Source organism: Camelina sativa, chromosome 9, assembly GCF_030686135.1.
Source record: "Camelina sativa cultivar CO46 ecotype springtype chromosome 9, ASM3068613v1".
Taxonomy (NCBI): Eukaryota; Viridiplantae; Streptophyta; class Magnoliopsida; order Brassicales; family Brassicaceae; genus Camelina; species Camelina sativa.
The window spans coordinates 38051069-38069783 of record NC_141888.1 but is presented as its reverse complement, the minus strand read 5'-3'; the positions used below and the strand labels follow the sequence as shown (position 1 = coordinate 38069783).

Genomic DNA, 18715 nt, shown 5'->3' with positions numbered 1-18715 from the left:
TATATATATTTTAATGTTACTAATTTTACTGACATTTTTATCAATTAAGATATTGCAATGAATAATTAGGAATTAAATTTGTTAGAAGTCAAGCTGGAGAAAGAAAATAAAATAGAACTAGAACATATAGTTTTCATTATTAAAAGTGAAATGAGGGAAAAGAATCTGGTAGTAAAAAAGAAGAAAAAAGAAAAATAGTAGTACTAAAGACTCAAACTATTGTCCAAAGATAAGACATGAGAGACTCAATTACCAACTGAACTAGAAGAATCATTGAACTACTAACTAATTTATAAAAAGTAGTATGAGGCACGTGCCCCACCTCCCCCTAAGGTAGATCCGCCCCTGAGCCCACCACCTCGTCGTTAGCTCCAACATGGTTCCCACAAATAATATTCTTTAACATTTTCTTGGTTGACTTTCACATTGGGATGGGAAAGCTCCAACATGGGTCCCATGAATGCGATCACAAGTCACAACTATCAACTACCCATGAATATTTTTCTTCGTCCTAGTAAAAAAAAAGAAGAGAAAACTCCTAACACATTTTTGGTTGACTTTATTCTCACATCGGGATGGGAAAGATCCAACATGGATCCCATGAATGCGAGTTGACCTCGCCGAAGATCGTAGCAAATGGGATCTGCAACATCTGCTACAGAGATGAACCTGTTGAATTTGCCTGCGACCCTTGTAACTTCGATCTCTGCAAAGCTTGCTCGGATCTCCCCCTAAAGATGTCACACCATCTCCACCCGGAGCACCCTCTAGAGTTTCGTATTGGCGAAGATGACCGTAAAACCAAATACATGGTGTGCGTCGGGTGCGGGAACATGTCATCTGGAACCTACTACTACGAGTGTGACAAGTGTGAAGTCTATCTTGATTTGGGCTGTGCACTTCAGAAGAGCATTACAACAGGTTGGGAAGCCAAAGAAATGCTCCATTACAGCCATGAACACTTGCTCAAAAGGTGTAGGCCAGGACCAGACTCCAAAGGCTCTTGCCTTCTCTGTGAGCAACCTCTCTCTTTCACTGCTATATGTTACGGTTGCGTTCACTGTTACATGTTTTTTCACGAGCGTTGCCTTGATCTACCCACAGAGTTTCAGCATCCTATTCACCCTATCCACCCTCTCAAACGCCTTGATTACATACAAGCTTTTGATGGTCGGAAACGTTGTAATGCCTGCCATCGCCAATTTGCTGGTGTCCCGTTTGGTTGCTTGGAATGTGAGTTTTACCTTCACCTGAGATGTGCAGATGCCTTGTTGCGGGGTTTGTTGTATAAGTCTCATGAACACAGACTGGTTTATGTAGAAAGTAATAATCGTGGCGGCGTTGATGATAGAATAAAATGCCCATGTCTAATATGCGAGAAAACTGTTATCTATAACAGATTCTATTATTTGTGCGTCGTTTGTGATTTGAGATGTCATACCGAGTGTCTTGAGATACCTGAATATGTGCTCAAGAAATCATATCACGTTCATCAACTTAGTTACAAAAGAGTCGGAGCCATGGACGGGGACGAGGACGATTTTTTGGAGTATTGTGGTGTTTGTGAGACAATGGTAATTTCAGGACATCCTGCATATTCTTGTGAAGAATGCGATTTTCTCGGTCACACTGAATGCATTCTACGCGAGGTAATTAATATTTTGTTACAACTCTGTTTTTTTCTTATAATGATATGATGTTATATATGTATTGACAAAAATGATGAGCTAGTACTCTTACTCATAACCAACAGGAAGAGCCTTCCCCATTGTACTTGAAAGATTTGTACTCTTGCAGCAAAGGCAACACTAAATCTCAAAATCTCAAAGACCTTGGAACTAGTGAATTTGAAGATAGGTTATTGGTATGACTATTTTTTATATATATTATAGTCAATAAACTAGTGAAACAATGTCTTCTCCTAAATTGTCTCAAATATATATGCTCCAGGTTAGTGGCTTCAATCATATTCATGTGATGAGACTAGTCCATATGAGTGAGCTTGAGGAAGAAGGAAACTGCAGCATGTGTGGTACAAAGATACATGATAATCCTTGCAAATGTGAGACATGTAGCTTCCAGTCACATGATTTTTGTGCAGAGCTTGGGCGGCCATCTAGGCATCAATTTCATTTGAACCATTCTCTGACCCTTCTACCAAATTCCCCAAGATGGATGGCAAGAAAGTGTGAGTCATGCAAAAAGAATGTAGAAGGGTTCAATCTCTTCTGTCGTACATGCAATTTTATCATCGACATCAGTTGCGTTTTGAAAAATAAGAAAATGCATGGTGCATTACACATGGGTCAGAAAATCATTGGAACATTGGTAGAGCTTTGCATACAAGACAAACATAGCTTGTTTCAACTTATCGTCTCAAGGTCATATCCTATCGCTTGTTCTATTTGTGGTGAGAAGTTTTGTGGAAAAGCTTTTTCATGTGTGACGTGTGACGATATATACCACCCTTTGTGTATCCAAGTTGGGAGGCAAGTATTAGTTGGTCATCCACTTCATTCTGATCACATGCTAGCAATAATTTCACTTGAAAGTGAATCCAAGTGCACTGCCTGCCAAATGAATATTACAACAAAGTATGGCTATCATTGTTCACTTTGCAAAATCAATTTCCATATTGATTGCATCAAAGCAGTGATAGTACCAAGCAAGATCAAGTCTCATAGTCACTATCTCTATAACTTTTGGAACAATGATTTGAGGGTGACTCAAGCTTGCAGTGTGTGCACTAGACCTTGTGGTGTGTCTTACTACGGATGTATTGATTGTAAGTTCAGCGCCCATGTACAGTGTATTGGGTTACCATCTAATGTGAAGAACCAACAGCATCAACATACTCTCACACAGGGATATACTTCTTACAGAGACAAATGGTCTGTCCGTGATACATACATGGATAATATATTCTACTCATGTTATCATTGCGAGAAAGGATTTGACACTGAAAAAATCATGTCTACGGTAACCGATTATTTTGTAAACATTTAAACAAACAAAAAAAAATATTTCAGTTAATTAATTCGTCACTTAATTGTTTTATTTTGGATTCAAACAGGACGACCGTGAGGAAGCAACAGAAGAGGAGCAACTTCAAGACATCTATCTTATGTACCTTGAGCGTGACCTCCATGACCTTGTTAAGTTGTGATCAGTCTTTGTGAGTAATGTTTTTCCTCCCTCTCTGAATTTAACCACATATTATGTTATGACTCAATATGTTCCTCTCATTTTCTTCTTGTAGTGCAGAAGATGATGTGACCGAAGCCAGTGACTCTTCTTCTTAGTTTCGTTTTCCTTCACCTCTCTGAAATTGAATACTGAAAACTACTCCCTTATTATATAAGGTTTATGGCTCAAACTCTACTCGTTTATGTATACAAATAGAAGGTGGCGTATTGAAAGACTCGACTCGATCGACTGTGATGAATCTAAAAATTGTATGCCAAACTCCCTCTCTTTCATGCAACTTCAGTGAACTAAAGTTATGTTTTCAAATTCTCTCATCTTCTACTTATGTTTATGATCTACCACCATTGTGTGGAACTGTGGATTGAGTTTGCAACATGTTTTATTTGTTGGATCTTGGATTTGTGGTTTTCATTATTCTGATTGCCAAGTTTGATTTCTCCTTAATTGTATACCTGATTTAATAGTGAGCTCTCCAATTGTTGGACTTGGTATGGAGTATATATAGTTGTTTTGATGAGCAAATAATGTAACCAGGGGTCCAGGATCGATCATATTGCAATAGACAAAACTGTAGAGGATCGTGTAACACCTTGTGAGAGACAGATTAGGAATGAAGACTAATTCAGGAACAAATCAAGAAGCGTATTTAAACAGATGATAAGGGTCAAAGCCGAGTTCTTTTGAGTCACTTGCGAGTTGCGACACGTGACCAGCAAGATACTTCTGAAGAACTGCCACGTATTGGCCATGTGGCAGATTTCAAGACCATGGCTTGAGGATATAAATTAGTTTTGGTGTGGACAAGAGGGGTAATTGAGTTTGAGAGATCGGGTAACAATGTCGGGAGCACAAGGAGCAGAGCCGATGGGGTCAAGAACTGCTACGACGTATGAGTCGGTGGAAGGAGGACAAAACAAGACGAAGCTTGATTTAAAGTCAAAGGATGACGAAGGTGGGATTCAAGTTGACAAGCTTCAAGATAAGGTCTCTGATGCTGCTGGTCTTGGTGGACCTGTCTTTGGTGCTGGTAAAGATGACAAGAAGCAGGATCTTGGTGTTACCGGTACCGGCTAGATCTCTGTAAAATATGTGCATATGCGGTCTTTTCTAGTCATGTAATGTTAAAACTAATCAATAAAAGCGTTTCTGAGACAACGATGAAACCTGACATATTCTTAGACTTTCTTGTGAATCAACTCAAATTGTGTCCTCCTACAAAGCTAAAAGGATCTGTGTATCAAGATACAGAGAAGCAAGATCAAATATGACCTTCACAAAACCAAGAGTGGAACACCAAAGCTTATAAAAACACCCGCAAAAGAAATAACAGACTGTTCCAACACTAATAGGCTGTTCGAGAAAACTAAGATGTGCAACATCAGAGACGGAACCAACAATACCTTTCTTTACTAACAAAATCAAGATATATAAAACGACTCAGGACGCACACATTAAGGACTTCAGATAATACCTAATTAACTTGCATACATATACAAAAGGAAAACAAATCTCAGACACAATCATTCTTCTGTTTTGTCTGACAAAGAAAGTTATGAGACTAATGTTCTATTACTTCTAGTCTAAGTCATATGTAGGAAGTGTGAAGGAAGCAGCACCATCTACGACGTCATCAGTCTTAAGGGTTCCATCTTTAGACATAAGCACTCTGTATATCCGCTTCGAACAGGCCTCACCTACCTTTCTGTCTTCTCCTACTAAATTTTCCACTTTCAAGTCTTTTAGTATAAACTCCTTTTCATGAACCTATTCCCCAATTTGTTAACCAACAACACATCATACCATTTGTATCAGAAGCCATTAGAAACAAACTGAGAAGTCAAACCCCTAGTACGTGTTTACTCACCGACATGTTAGGATTCATATAAACCTCAAGAAGAGACTTCAAGGATGGGTATCTCTTTGACACTGCTAAAGCGTATCTTGGCGGTACCTTTGGTATTGCTACCAACACTTTCAACCTATTGACCCAATGCATACTTACTGATTAAACAAAGAAGGTGATATATAAAAGATTCAAATTGAAATGGGTCTGGATTACTCTACCACAGACTCTCTCTAATCAAGTGCTTATCAGCTCCCTTCTGGGACATTAATGTATTAGCAGCGCATACTGACCACCGAGTTAACTTATCCCTGCGCATTAGACAATAGACAGTTTACTTCAAAATCAAGGACGTCAGCAAAGAGTTCTTTGGAAACAAAATTCAAAATTCAAATAGCATAGATATTAGCACCTGACTTGGCAATAGGCCAGATTACTTGTTAAACGAGCAACATGTTCAGCCACCTCAGCCTCATCTACACAATGCCTTGAATGTACTCCAATATAGTGAGTAGTTAATTTTGCAATTGCCTGTAACACATCAGATCTTTACTAAGGACATAAATGAAGGATTAAGGGGTTTTCCTCTAAACACATTTTCATTAGGAACTGTAGTACCTCATCAATAGGAGGCTTACTCCAACCACTGCCATTTGCAGGGTCCTTATACTCAATCCTCTCCCTAGAAGATAGATTTTTCAGCTTCATTCAGGATTGAAACATTAATGCAAGAAAAATTCACCTTCTCAAACGCACTTTTTGTTTACGTAGGACAATAACTTATTGGTGAGGTAGCATACTGTATAAGATGGGTATTCGTCCTGGAGACGTTTTCTAGAAGTTCTTTATTAGCAACAAGATTACAAAATTCTTCAGCCTCATACACAAGTAAAACATATGGAATCTTGGACCCTAGGGGCAAACTCTGCAATAGATAAAAGAAGATGCAAATCAAGAGAACAATAAATAATGAGTACAGCTGATTCACATAATAATGATCTTCTAAAGGTACAAGGGATTCACTTCTTTACTTAATTTATAATCTGTAACCCATCCATGTAAGGTTTTATGAAGTCATCTTTGATCAATTACTTTCTACACATGTCTCATTCTTAAAGATGGAAGGTTATAAAAAAAAAAACTTATAACTGAAACACACAGGAAGAATAATTTGACAAACAATGCCCACATGCCTATATCTTAAACACAAAGAACAGTTCACATTGAACTTTAAAGTTTAAATGTGTCATCTCAAACCTCATATGACATTTGAAGACAATCAAGAGGACAAGAATCATAGCTCGACTTCCATCGCCAAGAGTAAGATGAAATGAAATTCTCAACACAGAAGAGTATGGTGCATAAGTCAGAGAAAAAAAACACATGTTCAACTAACAAGCTTATCCTAACTGAAAACAGAGAATCAGATATACAGACCAGATTGGGCATTGATAACAGTTACAAGTACTTGGTTCTAAGAATCACTTGTCATGAGATCCAATATGCAAGCCTATTGATTAACATTGGCCCATACTACAATCTGCCTGAGATTTTATCGTACCTGAGCAATATCCTCTGGAAGTGTAATTTCCCACACAATGGATCTCTCAATTGGATTAGAGGTTACTCGGTATGTAATGCCTTTCTCTTGCAACCCCGAAACGAGACGTCCTGTATCAACTGAAGGAACTGAGTCTCCATACTTTAGTGATGAATAAGCTAAACCTTGAGGTATGTATGTTGAAGAATGATACGTAGAATGGAGAAAGTCCTTACCTCCAAAAGATTCTTCAATCAGTTTATTGTCAATCAAGGCGACAATAGATTTAAGGGCTTTGTCCTTTTCCCATTTCTTCTTTTCCTTCTCCAACTTTTTATGCTCAGCATCTTCAGCTTTCATGGCAGCTTTTTGTAATTTCTCTTGCTGGATGATTGGAAGCTAATTAACTATTGATCCAAGGAATACAAAATATATAAATTATGTTAAAATAAACATAAAGCTCACTTCTCTTCTTAACTTCTTTTCCTCTGTCGCGCTGATCTTTTCATCTTTAGACATCTTCTTTTTAGGCAACGCATCAACAAAAAGATAGGTACTTTTGTAACTTTCAGGCTGCTTCTGTCGACACATTGTCTCATCGCTTGTCTCTTCTTTCTCATGCTCAGAATCCACCTGGTTTTTGCAAGTAAAGCAAAATAACAAAAGGTAAGCGATTTATATATTATACTGCTTGTAACATTTAGTAGTAAGATCAAACAAAAGAGAAAGGTAACCATCGATGCCCAAAATAAGCAAATAAAAATACTCCCAATCCTCTAAAAGACAGCATTAGGAATCACAAATAGAGCCAACTAATTCCTTAATCATATACACCCATCATGAAGATTGTGGTATGAATGCAGAATGTTTTGCAGATAAAGTACCTCAATAGCATCTTTAGACAGTGTAGATCGAAAACCAGCGCTCTGCATCCAGCTAGTATCATCATCTGACACAAACCATTTATAAGTGATGAAGAGACTACCCTTTGCAAATCACACACATGATTTATAGTTCATAACTGCGTAAACTACTTTGCTTAGATATTCTATTATTCAGGTCATAGTAAGCCTCACCAAAATCAGCATCATTGGATCCAGGTTCCAATCCACAAGGTTGCTTCCAAGAATCATCAGCACCATGCACAGGTACATACAACTTCTTTGCAGTTCCAGGTTCGGAATTGTCTTCAGAATCCGACTCAAGAGATATTACTCGTTTACCTAATCCGGTTTCGAAAAAAAAAAAAAAAAAAAAACAAACTCAGCGGAAACAGTAAAACCCTAACAAAGAACTGAAAGATTCTATCACTAATCCCAAAAATTCACAAATAGAGTAACAGTCTCCCCAAGTATCAATTCCCCCTATAAACGAAACCATTTCCGCATAACCAACCGTACATACTCGATTTCGGAACGGTAAACTTACCGGAAAACGAGTGAGACTCACGGTGTGAAGAAACTCCGATTCCGGAACTCAAGGAAGAAGACTTGACTACAGTGACATCGTCCAAGAGAGGCGTCGAAGTAGAAGCAGATCCCGGCGGTTGTTTCTGCGGTGACGGATCGGAATCCAAGTTCAAAACCGTAGGAGTAGGATTCTTTCGAGCCCTTTTCGACGGTGGAGGAGTAGCTTCATCCTCGCTGTCAGATATCTGAATGAAATCGCTCATCTCTAGAAAAGAGAAATCGAAATTTGAAATTTGGCGATGAAGGGCGGGACTATCGATAGAGAAACAAGTCAGTGTGTCGTAAACGATTCGTCAAGAGAGTGTTTGGGTACAAGGTTTACTTTATTCTTTAGCTGGTTTTTGTCGATTACATTAATTTTGCCGTTTATTAGATTCAACAAGATTAGGGTTTTTTTAATGTATGATCAGACTTTGGTGTTGAATTATTATTGAGTTTATTGTATGTGATTGATTTTATATTTTTTCATCCTTTAATATTCTACTAAACTTGAATTGTGTTTGAACTTGTCAAACGTCACTCGTCGTCAGGGTCTTCCAAACTCTTCGTCACACGGCCGTAATCTTTAAACCTTTTAAAGGTTATCTCGTTCTTTTTCCAAACGTCCACCATAAGATTATCTTAAAATTCACCTTTGCAGAAGAAAAGGAAAAAGAACAATAAAAAAAAAACAGATTTGTGACCCATTAGAAAACAACAAAACCGATAGAGAGATAGAAGAGGATCTCAGACATCCAAGGAAGGATAGGAGCTGCATGAGCTCTCAAGCCCGGCGAAAGGCGAAAGCTTTAGGCGGCCACTGCGAATGTTTTGAGAAACAAGCCCTTATTGGTTATATCCTCATTGATCCTAATCTTAATCTATAGCAATTACTCAACAACTAACAAACCATAATTAATAATGAACTGTATAGTATAGTAAAGAGAGTCTCAGACATCCAAGGAAGGGATAAAGAACAGCATTGGCTCTCAAGCCCGGCGAAAGGCGAAAGCCTTAGGCGGCCACTGCGAATGTTTTTGAGAAACAAGCCTTCTCTTCTATCATCATCGACAACTACCACTAAACTCTAATCCTCTACAGTTTCAAATACAAACGTTACAATTTTACAAAAGCAGACGAATTCAACGGTTTATAATCTAAAAACAAGAAACGCATTCAAGCAAAACAACATTGGAAATTCGAATTCTTGGGTTTATAATTGGCGGCGATTAACATGTTCAAGAAGAAGAAGGTTTTGGATACTAATATAGTCGGACAAAGAGGCGGCGTTGGATGAGTGTACACAGACTAGGGTTTATGTTTTCGATCACACACACGATGAACGGCTGAGATTTCTTTCATTTTTCCAAATGGGCTTTTCTTGATAGTTAGCTCAGCCCGTTATTACGGCCTACCCTACAACAACAAAAACATGTCAAGTTTGAACTTTGAAGATTCACACATAAGCTAAGGTGTGAGATGATCCCTCCCGGTAAGAACTAGGTAAAATCTTGATGGTTAAGTTTCAATATTTGTACGAAGTAACCTTTGAAGGACACCTACGAAACCAAAAATGTCAAGTTTGAACTTATGACTTTGACGCAAATTCTCAAGTTATACACATAAGCTAAAGATGTGAGATGAGTACGTGTGGGCTAAGTAAAATCATGTAATCTCATGTTTGATAGATCTATTAACGAATGTACCAAGAAGCTTACACAAATGGTCTCATTAAACAAATTAGTTCACTACCCATTAACCTGGATTATCAAACATTTGAATCAACATCGTTCTACTAATGTCAAGATAATGGTCGATGTATAGCACTTGTATTTGTTACAAAGACATTTGTATTGTGGATTAAATAATACAGAGTACAGTTGTCAATTTGTCATCGATATATTTAGCCAACACCGATTAACATTTGGAAAAAAAAAAATGTACTTTTCATAAATATTAATCGGAGCTATCATACCTACCAAAAAAAAATACTGTGGCGGAGCTAGGAAATCAGTTTATCAAGATCAAAAAAAAATTTTAGGATCAATTGTGTTATTAAATTCTTTTATAAGAGTCAATTGTACTATTTTACCAGGATCAATTTGATTTTTTTTCCTAATATTTCACCTAATTTTAGAAATTCACCAGGATCAATTGACACTTATAACTCTAAGCTGCCTCCGCCCATATATATATATACACACACTAAAATGGGTGTTCATCTTTAATTAAGTGTGTGGTTGACAAAAAACTTTAGTATTGGATACCATGATTGTTTGATAGTTTTTTTGTAAATGCTCCCTCTCTATAACAAAAACAAAAACTGATTTTATGTAAAATTTCATCAATTAATAGTTTGATATATTACAAATGGTTAATAGTTATGAGAAATGTGTTATTATAAATAAATAATACCTTTCTAACTAAACATTAAATATTTTTTAATTTATGTGAAAATTTTAAAAATTTATAAATTTCAAAAATCATTAATTAAGAATTTAAAAGTTTGATATATTACAAATGGTTAATAGTTATGAGAAATATGTTATTATAAATAAATAATACATTTCTAACTAAACATTAAATATTTTTTAATTTATGTGAAAATTTTATAACATCATCATTTGTGATTTAGAGGAAGTATCATTTAAAACAAAAAAAAACAAAAAAAAAACGTAAAAAGTACCAAGTAAATTTTGGTCTAATGGCTTCTTAGTTATCTGAATGAAAAAAAAAAAAACATTTATAAAGAGATCTTGGAAAATTGCAGCGTGATATGACACTACATTTTTAAAACGAGTACTTTTAGTCTAAAAATATAATTAATTCATTGACGGTTTAAAACGAGGTTACCAACAAAAGGTTTATAAACTAAAACATATATATCACATATATCACATGTTAATCAGATTATGTTTTAATCAACTTATATGAAATTATATTATATGGACCGTGCAATGTATCTATTTGGTCATTGATATTTTATTTACACATTCAGATATCAAAATATTGATTCGATATAATACGTCTAAATAAATATATAGTTTAGTTGATTTTTGCATGTAAATAACTAAAATGATAATATAAAACATCAAATTATATATATGGGCAAAGACACTACAATGAATTTGTTTTCCAAAGTGCTCATATCTACTAGGTTTAGGTGTCCTTACAATTCGTTAGGTTATGGAATTCGATTATGATTTTGAAAATTATGAAGTATTGACAAAAAAATTTCAGTTATCAAATAATTAATTATTATTTCTATATAAGTATACAACCATTTTTAGTAATTTTTAAAGATCTATTCCAACTAATACATGTATCTCATTTTAATTATAACTCTATCATGAAATCGTACATCTAATGTACAACATCCCAATTGGAACATCTTGACCATGATACGGTCTAAAGTCGTATATATGTTGCTTCAACTCTTAAAGTAAGATCTTTGTTTTTTTTTTCTAATGTTAAGACATTTTATATTATAAATATTTGGATGAATTAGTTCGATTATAGAATATCAGGTTATGCCTTGTCATGTATTTTTGGTATCAAAGGTCAAGTCACTTTTGTCATTGAGTAAATAAGGGATGTATGTGACTTTAAAACATTCCAGTTTTGTTTTAGAAAACTTTTTCTGATGCTTTTCATGTAATTCTAGGTTATTAATTGAGACTGACAAAATTGTAAAAAGTCTGGTGTATATAAAAAAGTAAAAAAATGATGTTTGGTTTGTGTAAAAAAAAGTTCTTGTATTTTTCTTTCAATATAAAACAGTATATTGTGGAATTAACCAATATATTTTATGTCCTAAAGGAACAATGGAGATTCCTCAAAAACAATTAAATTCATGCAAGTTGAAAATGTAGGCACCAGAGAGATACAAGTTTGATTCTTGTTAAAAGTTGGTTATGGGTATGAGAGATGTATGAGATCTCCCTTGTGAGTATTTTATTTCAGCTTTGTCTTGATATATGAGAATTTACAAAATGTTGAGTTGATACATTTTTGTCAACTATATTTGTAAAATTTTGTTCTATGGACAGATCGATTGTGTCATTTGAGAATTGCATTGACTTTAACCATTTTTGTGTCTTTGTTAAATTATATCACGCAAAGATTGGAATATATTCTTACCAATCAATTACCCATGTATAGTAAACAATTGATAGCAAAATCTACTATAAGATTATATATTTTCTCGTTACAAACCCATTGTTTCAAGAAAAAGAAAAGACGAAATTGGATTACACAAAACTCGAAGCAACGTTAAGCATTCGGAAACTATTAACAACATACACACAGATCAACAAAGCAAGTTATATAGAAAAGACCCAAAGTCCACGAGACTGTGCTTTTACTTTCTTGCTTTTGAAGACCAAACTATATCACAAAGAGCTTCAACTTCCGCAGGCTAAACATTCGTCAGGGTTTGTCAAGGAACATACCATCTGCGCCAACTTGGTTTCATTATCCTCTTCTTCTACTTCTTTACCTCCTTCTACTACACTCGGCTTCTCCTATATCAAGCCCAACGACAACAACTCACAGGTAAAATGTCTGAATTCACTAGAAGAATCGTTGCAAAGAGTGTTGCATTGTTTTTCTTTCTTACCTTGAGCATGGCTGTGTCAACTGTGAACTTTATCGCATCAGCTGCAGCACGAGATCGCAGGTAATACATCCCGGTTTTCAAACCCTAAAGGTAGATTAACAACAAAATAAGTGAGATTATGAGTATTTACAAGATGAGTGAAGGACCAGATACTCTTTATAATCTCAAAACTATTTCATATTGAATATAAAAAGAGTTTAGATGTTTAAGGTTTGTACCTTTTTCCAAGCATAGAAGTGTAAGGAAGTGAGTTTTGCGAAGTTGGGTTTGTCCATGTGTATGTTTAAGCTTTGGCTTTGATCTATGTAACATCCACGACCAACAGCCATGTCCACCACTGTTCTCTGTTTGATTTCCCAGACGGTTCTGTGTTTTATTGCAAGAGAAACAAATCAAATCTCGGTATCTAGACATAATATTAGGGAGAACACAATAAATGGGAGCTATACCTGTAAATAGCCTTCAAGTCGTCAGGTATCTCCGCAACATTTACTATAGAACCATTCTCATTAATTAATTTGTTCTTCAACGTTGGAGTCCAAAGTCCCATATCAGTCAAGTCATGGAGAAGATGCTTATTCACCACTACGAACTCACCACTGCACAACCCGACCCAATGAGTAAGCAACAAGTGGGAAAACCAGAAGCATACTTTGTCAGATGATTTAACCACATACCTCAAGACTCTGCGGCTGTAGATGTTTGATGTGTATGGCTCAAAACATTCATTGTTCCCGAGAATCTGACTGGTTGAAGCAGTTGGCATAGGTGCTACTAAAAGAGAGTTCCTCACTCCATTCTTTGATATCATAGCTCTAAGATCAGCCCAGTCCCAGCGGTTTGATGGAATTACATTCCACATGTCAGGTTGAAGGATTCCCTAGAGATGGGATAAAGTCAGCCTAACAATCCACCATGCTACCTTATAACGTTTGGTCGAAAATTTTCTAATCATTGATGGCTAAGATGCATACCTTACTCACAGGACTTCCTGCGTAGGTTTCATAGGGCCCAACTCTTGCAGCAAGCTCTGAAGATGCTTTGAGTGCATGGTAGTATATAGTTTCAAATATATCCTTATTCAATTGTTGCGCCTGAGTAAGAAATTAAACTGCTTAAGAACAGAGAACAAAATTACTTTCCAAGGTTGATCATATAATGCAAAACAAGTCTACCTCTGGAGAATCAAATGGCATTCCAAGGAGGATAAATGCATCTGCAAGACCTTGTACACCGATACCAATAGGTCTGTGACGCATGTTTGAAGTTTTTGCAGTCTCCACAGGATAGTAATTCACATCTATTATCTTATTGAGATTGATAGTAACAGTAGCAGTCACCTGGTCACACAGAAAATTAAAAAAGTCAACATCACATCAAAGACAGGGAAACTTCTCCAGAGATAACTCCTTCAGAGTCAGATTTGAGGTCAAATGAGGCAAGTACTTAGTATCTGACCTCTGCTAACTTGTCAAAATCAAAGTAACGATTCTTTGAGCCCAGACTGCCAGCAAGCTTAGATGGATGAGAGTCTAACGGGATGTCCTGTAGTGAGATGAAGAAAGTTAGAGCTCTATGCATCGAGTGACAAAGTAAAAGAAAATTAAGAGAACCGGCAAATCAGTTTCCTACTCACCTTCTCCCTTACAAATCTGGGTAAAGCAATAGATGCAAGATTGCACACAGCAGTTTCTGTAGGACTAGTGTACTCAATGATTTCAGTGCATAAATTGGATGACTTTATTGTTCCCAGATTTTGCTGATTACTTTTTCTGTTACATGAATCCTACAGTAGAGTAACAAAAGTAACAGTAAGAACCGGTGGTTATAGGTCTATAACGTGTAGCCACAGAATTAGGACTGTTACTAAGTACTAACCTTGAAAAGCATGTATGGTGTTCCTGTTTCTACCTGGGATGTCAATATTTCATACCAAAGCTGCTGCGCCTGAACAACCTTCTTGGCTTTTCCCTAAAGATTTGAACAAACATAACTGGTATTGAGATAACAGGAATTTAAGTTTCTAACGAAGCAGCATATACATAGATGAATAGGGATTCACCTCTCTTTCATACTTCGTGTACAGTGTCTCAAATTCAGCGCCCCAGCAATCTGCCAAACCCGGAGCTTCGTTTGGACAAAACAGTGACCACTTCCCATCGCTCTGGACCCTCTCCATGAAGAGATCTGGAATCCAGAGAGCATAAAACAAGTCTCTAGCCCTGTGTTCTTCCTATAATGGGAAAAAGGTGTAGTTAGAGGTTGTATCAGCCTGAATTGGAATATACATATGAGGGGAATACATGGTGAGATATAGAGGATGTAATTTTACCTTCCCATGGTTCTTACGCAGCTCCAGAAACTCAAAGACATCAGCATGCCATGGCTCCAGGTATACAGCAAAGGCTCCTTCACCAATGACAAAATATACATCAGATACACTAGAGACCATCTACAGCACAGATAATGATATCAAAGTAGGTGCTGATATGTACCCTTTCTCTTGCCTCCTCCTTGATCAACATAACGAGCAGTATCATTGAATACACGCAGCATTGGAACAATACCATTAGATGTTCCATTTGTGCCACGAATATAACTTCCAGTTGCACGAATATTATGAATTGAAACACCAATACCCCCAGCAGATTTGCTTATAACAGCACACTCTTTAAGTGTTTCATATATGCCGTCAATGCTATCATCTTTCATGCACACCAGAAAGCAGCTGCTTAACTGCCATGTCAATTATTTTCGATAGCAAATCAGCACAGGCACATTTAAAAGTATAGCCGGATTATAGATATAATAAAATATCAAACTACAGGTATATTTACTTGAGGCCTAGGCGTTCCTGCATTGAAGAGTGTAGGAGATGCATGAGTGAACCATCTCTGAGACATCAAATGGTAAGTTTGGATTACGGAATCAATATCATCCTTGTGAATGCCAACAGCTACCCTCATCAGCATGTGTTGAGGCCTTTCAACAACTTTCCCTTCGACTTTTAAGAGGTATGATCTCTCAAGAGTTTTAAATCCAAAGAAATCGTATTCAAAATCACGATCATAGATTATTTCACTGTCCAGACGAGCAGCGTTCTGAAGAAACCAAAGAAAAACACTAGTCAGTGATCTACAAGTTACATATGTATCACACCAAGAAACAAAATTGAATTGAGATCATAACAGAGGCTTTCGTACCTGCATAATTATGTCAAATACATCATCAGCTATTAGTGGGGACTTTAGTCCAGATCTCTCACTGACATGATTGAACATGTCCTTAACCCTGCAAAGTACCACACAGTACATCCAAGTCAACTCATATGAAACTTAAACACAAATCAATTATATATACCAACTAATAACACTCACGTCTCAGAAAACGATTTCTTAGTGTTCTTGTGAAGGTTTGAGACAGCAATCCTAGCAGCAAGCTGACATACAAACACAGAAGAAAAAAACATGTATATCATACAGATCATGTCATCAAGACTCAAGTCCATATTTAGAAGTACACAGTTCCAAACATCGCAATTGAGAAGGCAAAGTTCAATTCAATTCTATCAAATGAAATACCAATCCAATCAGAGAGATGAAAGTCTCTGACTTTATCAAATAGTACCCAGAAAGCAAATCGAATAGAAATAACTCACAGATGCATAATCAGGATGGTTACAGGTCATAGCAGCAGCAGTCTCAGCGGCTAACTCATCGAGTTGACTTGTGGTGACTCCCTTGTAGACACCAGCACAGACCTTCTGAGCAACGAGGACAGGGTCACAATGGTCACTGCTAAGCCCATAGCTAAGCTTCTTAAGCCGGGCAGTAATCTTATCGAAATGAACAGTTTCCTGCCTTCCGTCACGCTTCACCACATACATGTTTTTTTTTTCGGTCAAAGAAGAAAAATTAGAAAAGGTCTCAGAGGAATTTTATCGAACAGGTGATGGGCGTCTGATGGGTAAGCAACGATGTTGCAGGAAAGAAATGGTTTTTATAAAGAGATAAGAAGGAGGCTTTAAAAGGGGTTGCTTCGGTTTCGAAATATCTCTAGGGTTTCTACTTTCTTGTGATTTTGTCCTTTAATGGCCGAAATTTTTAATCCACTTTCCCGGGAAAAGATTTGGGATTTTCCCGCCAGCTTGTAAGAGAAGGTCAGATCAGAAGGAGCCATTGGGCTTTTTTCACGTGGCGGGTTCATTATTTCAAATTTTTTTTTAATGGTTGAATGTGGACCTGGCCCATGAAGTTAATGTGTATTGTCATGGGGCCCAGCTCTTTTCTTTTTAGAGAGGATTATTCAACCTAGGAATTTATTCATATTCTTTTATTGTTTAAACATTATCAAATTTTATTTAATAATAAATAAATTCATGCCAAGAGAATTTTTTTCCCAATAGGATATTGTAATGCTTTCAAAGTGGACAGCCTTTTATAAATATTGTACAAAACTTGAATGAATCTTGTAAACATAATTTATATACTTTCAAACCTTTTAACAACTTTGACATTATATTTTTTTATTTAATTTAAAGTTCCACCAATCACAACTAATCCATCATGAACGATAATTTATAACATGTGAGTTAACGGGCATGTTCATTTTCATGTCGTTGGCGACAGAAACCAGCGACAGCGACCAAACATCGTTCGTTTGTCTATCGCTGGTTTAACAATGGTTTAGTCGACCAGTCGCAGCGACAGTATTCAGTGACCAGCGACATATATTTTGGATCGCTATTTTCTTCAGCGATAAATTTTAAACCACGACGACTGAAACCAACAATTACTAAAATGTCTTCGTCTTTTTAAAAAAACTAGATTTTCATCTGCGGTATACCGCGTGGCAATATTTTCTTGAACGAAAACTATTAACTTTTAAGTTATAATTGTTTGTTGATTTAGATTGAAATCGTATAATTTTAGTAATTGAAATCGTATAATTGTATTTAGATTGTTAATTTTAGGATTTAATATGTGTTTTATTGCATGACATTTTTGTTTACATAAGCGTAATTTAATTATAATTTTTAATATTCTAATATTGATGGTGTTAATAAAATAATAATAAGATAAACACCAAAATTAATAATACTAATTTATATATATATATATATATATATATATATATATCAATCTAAATCTATTATGCTATATAACCCGTGATATTCAAAACTAAAAATATTTTAAAACAATTTTTTGGCATAAGCATTTAATTTAGTATTTACTTAAATTACGTTAGTAACCCACAAGATAATTTTTACATTTACATGTTACATTTTTAAAAAGATTTAGTAAGTGCATTTAAAACATGAAATTATACACTATAGGATTTGGTAGATCAAATGAACCATGTAAATTACGTTGGTGTACATTACTTTACATAGTCTTACTTTACAAAGTTTACTCTAAGTGAGTTTTGTTAACTTAAATTATATAAGAGCTTTTAATGATAATGGTAGTGATTCCAATTGTTTATGAAAGTTGCGATTAGAGGGAGAGGGAATCAATTGTTTAAAAAAATCGGAGTTGTCGATAAAAAACATAAAATATAATAAATCTTTTGTTATTCTTAAAAGTATTAGGTGCAGACGACTTAAATACGCAACGGGTATTGTAAGTGGCAGAGTAGCCTTGCTGCCACGATCCAATGAGATTCAGCCCTTTGTCGCTAAGATTCGAAGAAGAAAAAAAAATATATATATTAGTTTGAGACATGGGCTTGGGCTTTTATAAGAGATAGAAACATAATCAAATCATAATTAAATTAAAATTATCATTCATTAACTCATATCGGTTTAGATCGGTATGTCGGGGGTGCTAAATCGAGATTCCTAAGGTTTGAACTTGAGGATTTATTTCATATATGTCTCCAAAAATGTATATATAGATAACAAAAAAAACCCTAATACATCGATCTATCTCTTTCCCATCTCCATTGATCTCTTTTCTCTTCTCATCTTATCTCTCTTCTCTCATTTTCCCATCGATCCATAAAACTTCAAACCTCCATCTCATCTCCATCGATCCATGTACGTATCGATCCATAGAACT

At 35.8% G+C, this 18715-nt stretch overlaps 3 protein-coding genes, 2 non-coding genes and 1 pseudogene across 9 annotated transcripts; 2 read left to right on the top strand and 4 right to left on the bottom strand.

The window, feature by feature from the left end:
* Positions 1-462: 462 nt before the first annotated feature.
* LOC104713631 (uncharacterized) lies at positions 463-4362 on the top strand. Of its 4 annotated transcripts, none has more exons than XR_755672.3 (6): positions 463-1649; positions 1754-1864; positions 1951-2979; positions 3074-3175; positions 3260-3455; positions 3742-4362. XR_755672.3 is itself a non-coding variant. In XM_087465395.1 (6 exons), exons 2-5 carry the CDS (start codon positions 1521-1523, stop codon positions 3164-3166), a joined length of 1362 nt encoding a protein of 453 aa, XP_087321521.1. In that variant the 5' UTR covers positions 509-1014; positions 1105-1520; the 3' UTR covers positions 3167-3175; positions 3260-3651. The 4 variants fall into 4 exon arrangements, 3 of the variants coding, with proteins under 3 accessions (XP_010429102.2, XP_010429101.2, XP_087321521.1); XM_087465395.1 differs by lacking the exon at positions 3742-4362 and having other exon boundaries at positions 509-1014; positions 1105-1649; positions 3260-3651; XM_010430800.2 differs by lacking the exon at positions 3742-4362 and having other exon boundaries at positions 3265-3651.
* On the top strand, positions 4011-4362 carry LOC104713630 (uncharacterized). Its single transcript, XM_010430798.3, has one exon. The coding sequence runs from the start codon at positions 4045-4047 to the stop codon at positions 4279-4281; it is 237 nt and encodes a 78-aa protein (XP_010429100.1). The 5' UTR covers positions 4011-4044; the 3' UTR covers positions 4282-4362.
* A 905-nt stretch (positions 4363-5267) lies between these two features.
* Positions 5268-8390, bottom strand: LOC104713629 (crossover junction endonuclease EME1A-like; annotated as a pseudogene). Its single transcript, XR_015566187.1, has 10 exons — positions 8019-8390; positions 7667-7813; positions 7475-7539; positions 7056-7223; positions 6827-6974; positions 6612-6721; positions 5807-5975; positions 5669-5732; positions 5463-5581; positions 5268-5361 (listed from the first exon to the last, which is right to left on the bottom strand). The product of XR_015566187.1 is annotated as a crossover junction endonuclease EME1A-like (transcript).
* Positions 8391-8781: 391 nt separating this feature from the next.
* Positions 8782-8908, bottom strand: LOC147939260 (small nucleolar RNA SNORD14). Its single transcript, XR_015567579.1, has one exon. It is a non-coding gene; the product is annotated as a small nucleolar RNA SNORD14 (small nucleolar RNA).
* Positions 8909-8984: 76 nt separating this feature from the next.
* LOC147939259 (small nucleolar RNA SNORD14) lies at positions 8985-9111 on the bottom strand. Its single transcript, XR_015567469.1, has one exon. It is a non-coding gene; the product is annotated as a small nucleolar RNA SNORD14 (small nucleolar RNA).
* A 3243-nt stretch (positions 9112-12354) lies between these two features.
* On the bottom strand, positions 12355-16849 carry LOC104713628 (ribonucleoside-diphosphate reductase large subunit). Its single transcript, XM_087465393.1, is given in 18 exon segments — positions 12355-12501; positions 12504-12561; positions 12657-12740; positions 12875-13022; positions 13106-13255; positions 13334-13536; positions 13631-13750; positions 13832-13996; positions 14115-14201; positions 14293-14442; positions 14535-14627; positions 14719-14889; positions 14989-15065; positions 15152-15392; positions 15494-15757; positions 15860-15947; positions 16034-16095; positions 16315-16849. Coding segments are annotated over 18 exon segments (2424 nt in total). The 5' UTR covers positions 16543-16849; the 3' UTR covers positions 12355-12466.
* Positions 16850-18715: the final 1866 nt, after the last annotated feature.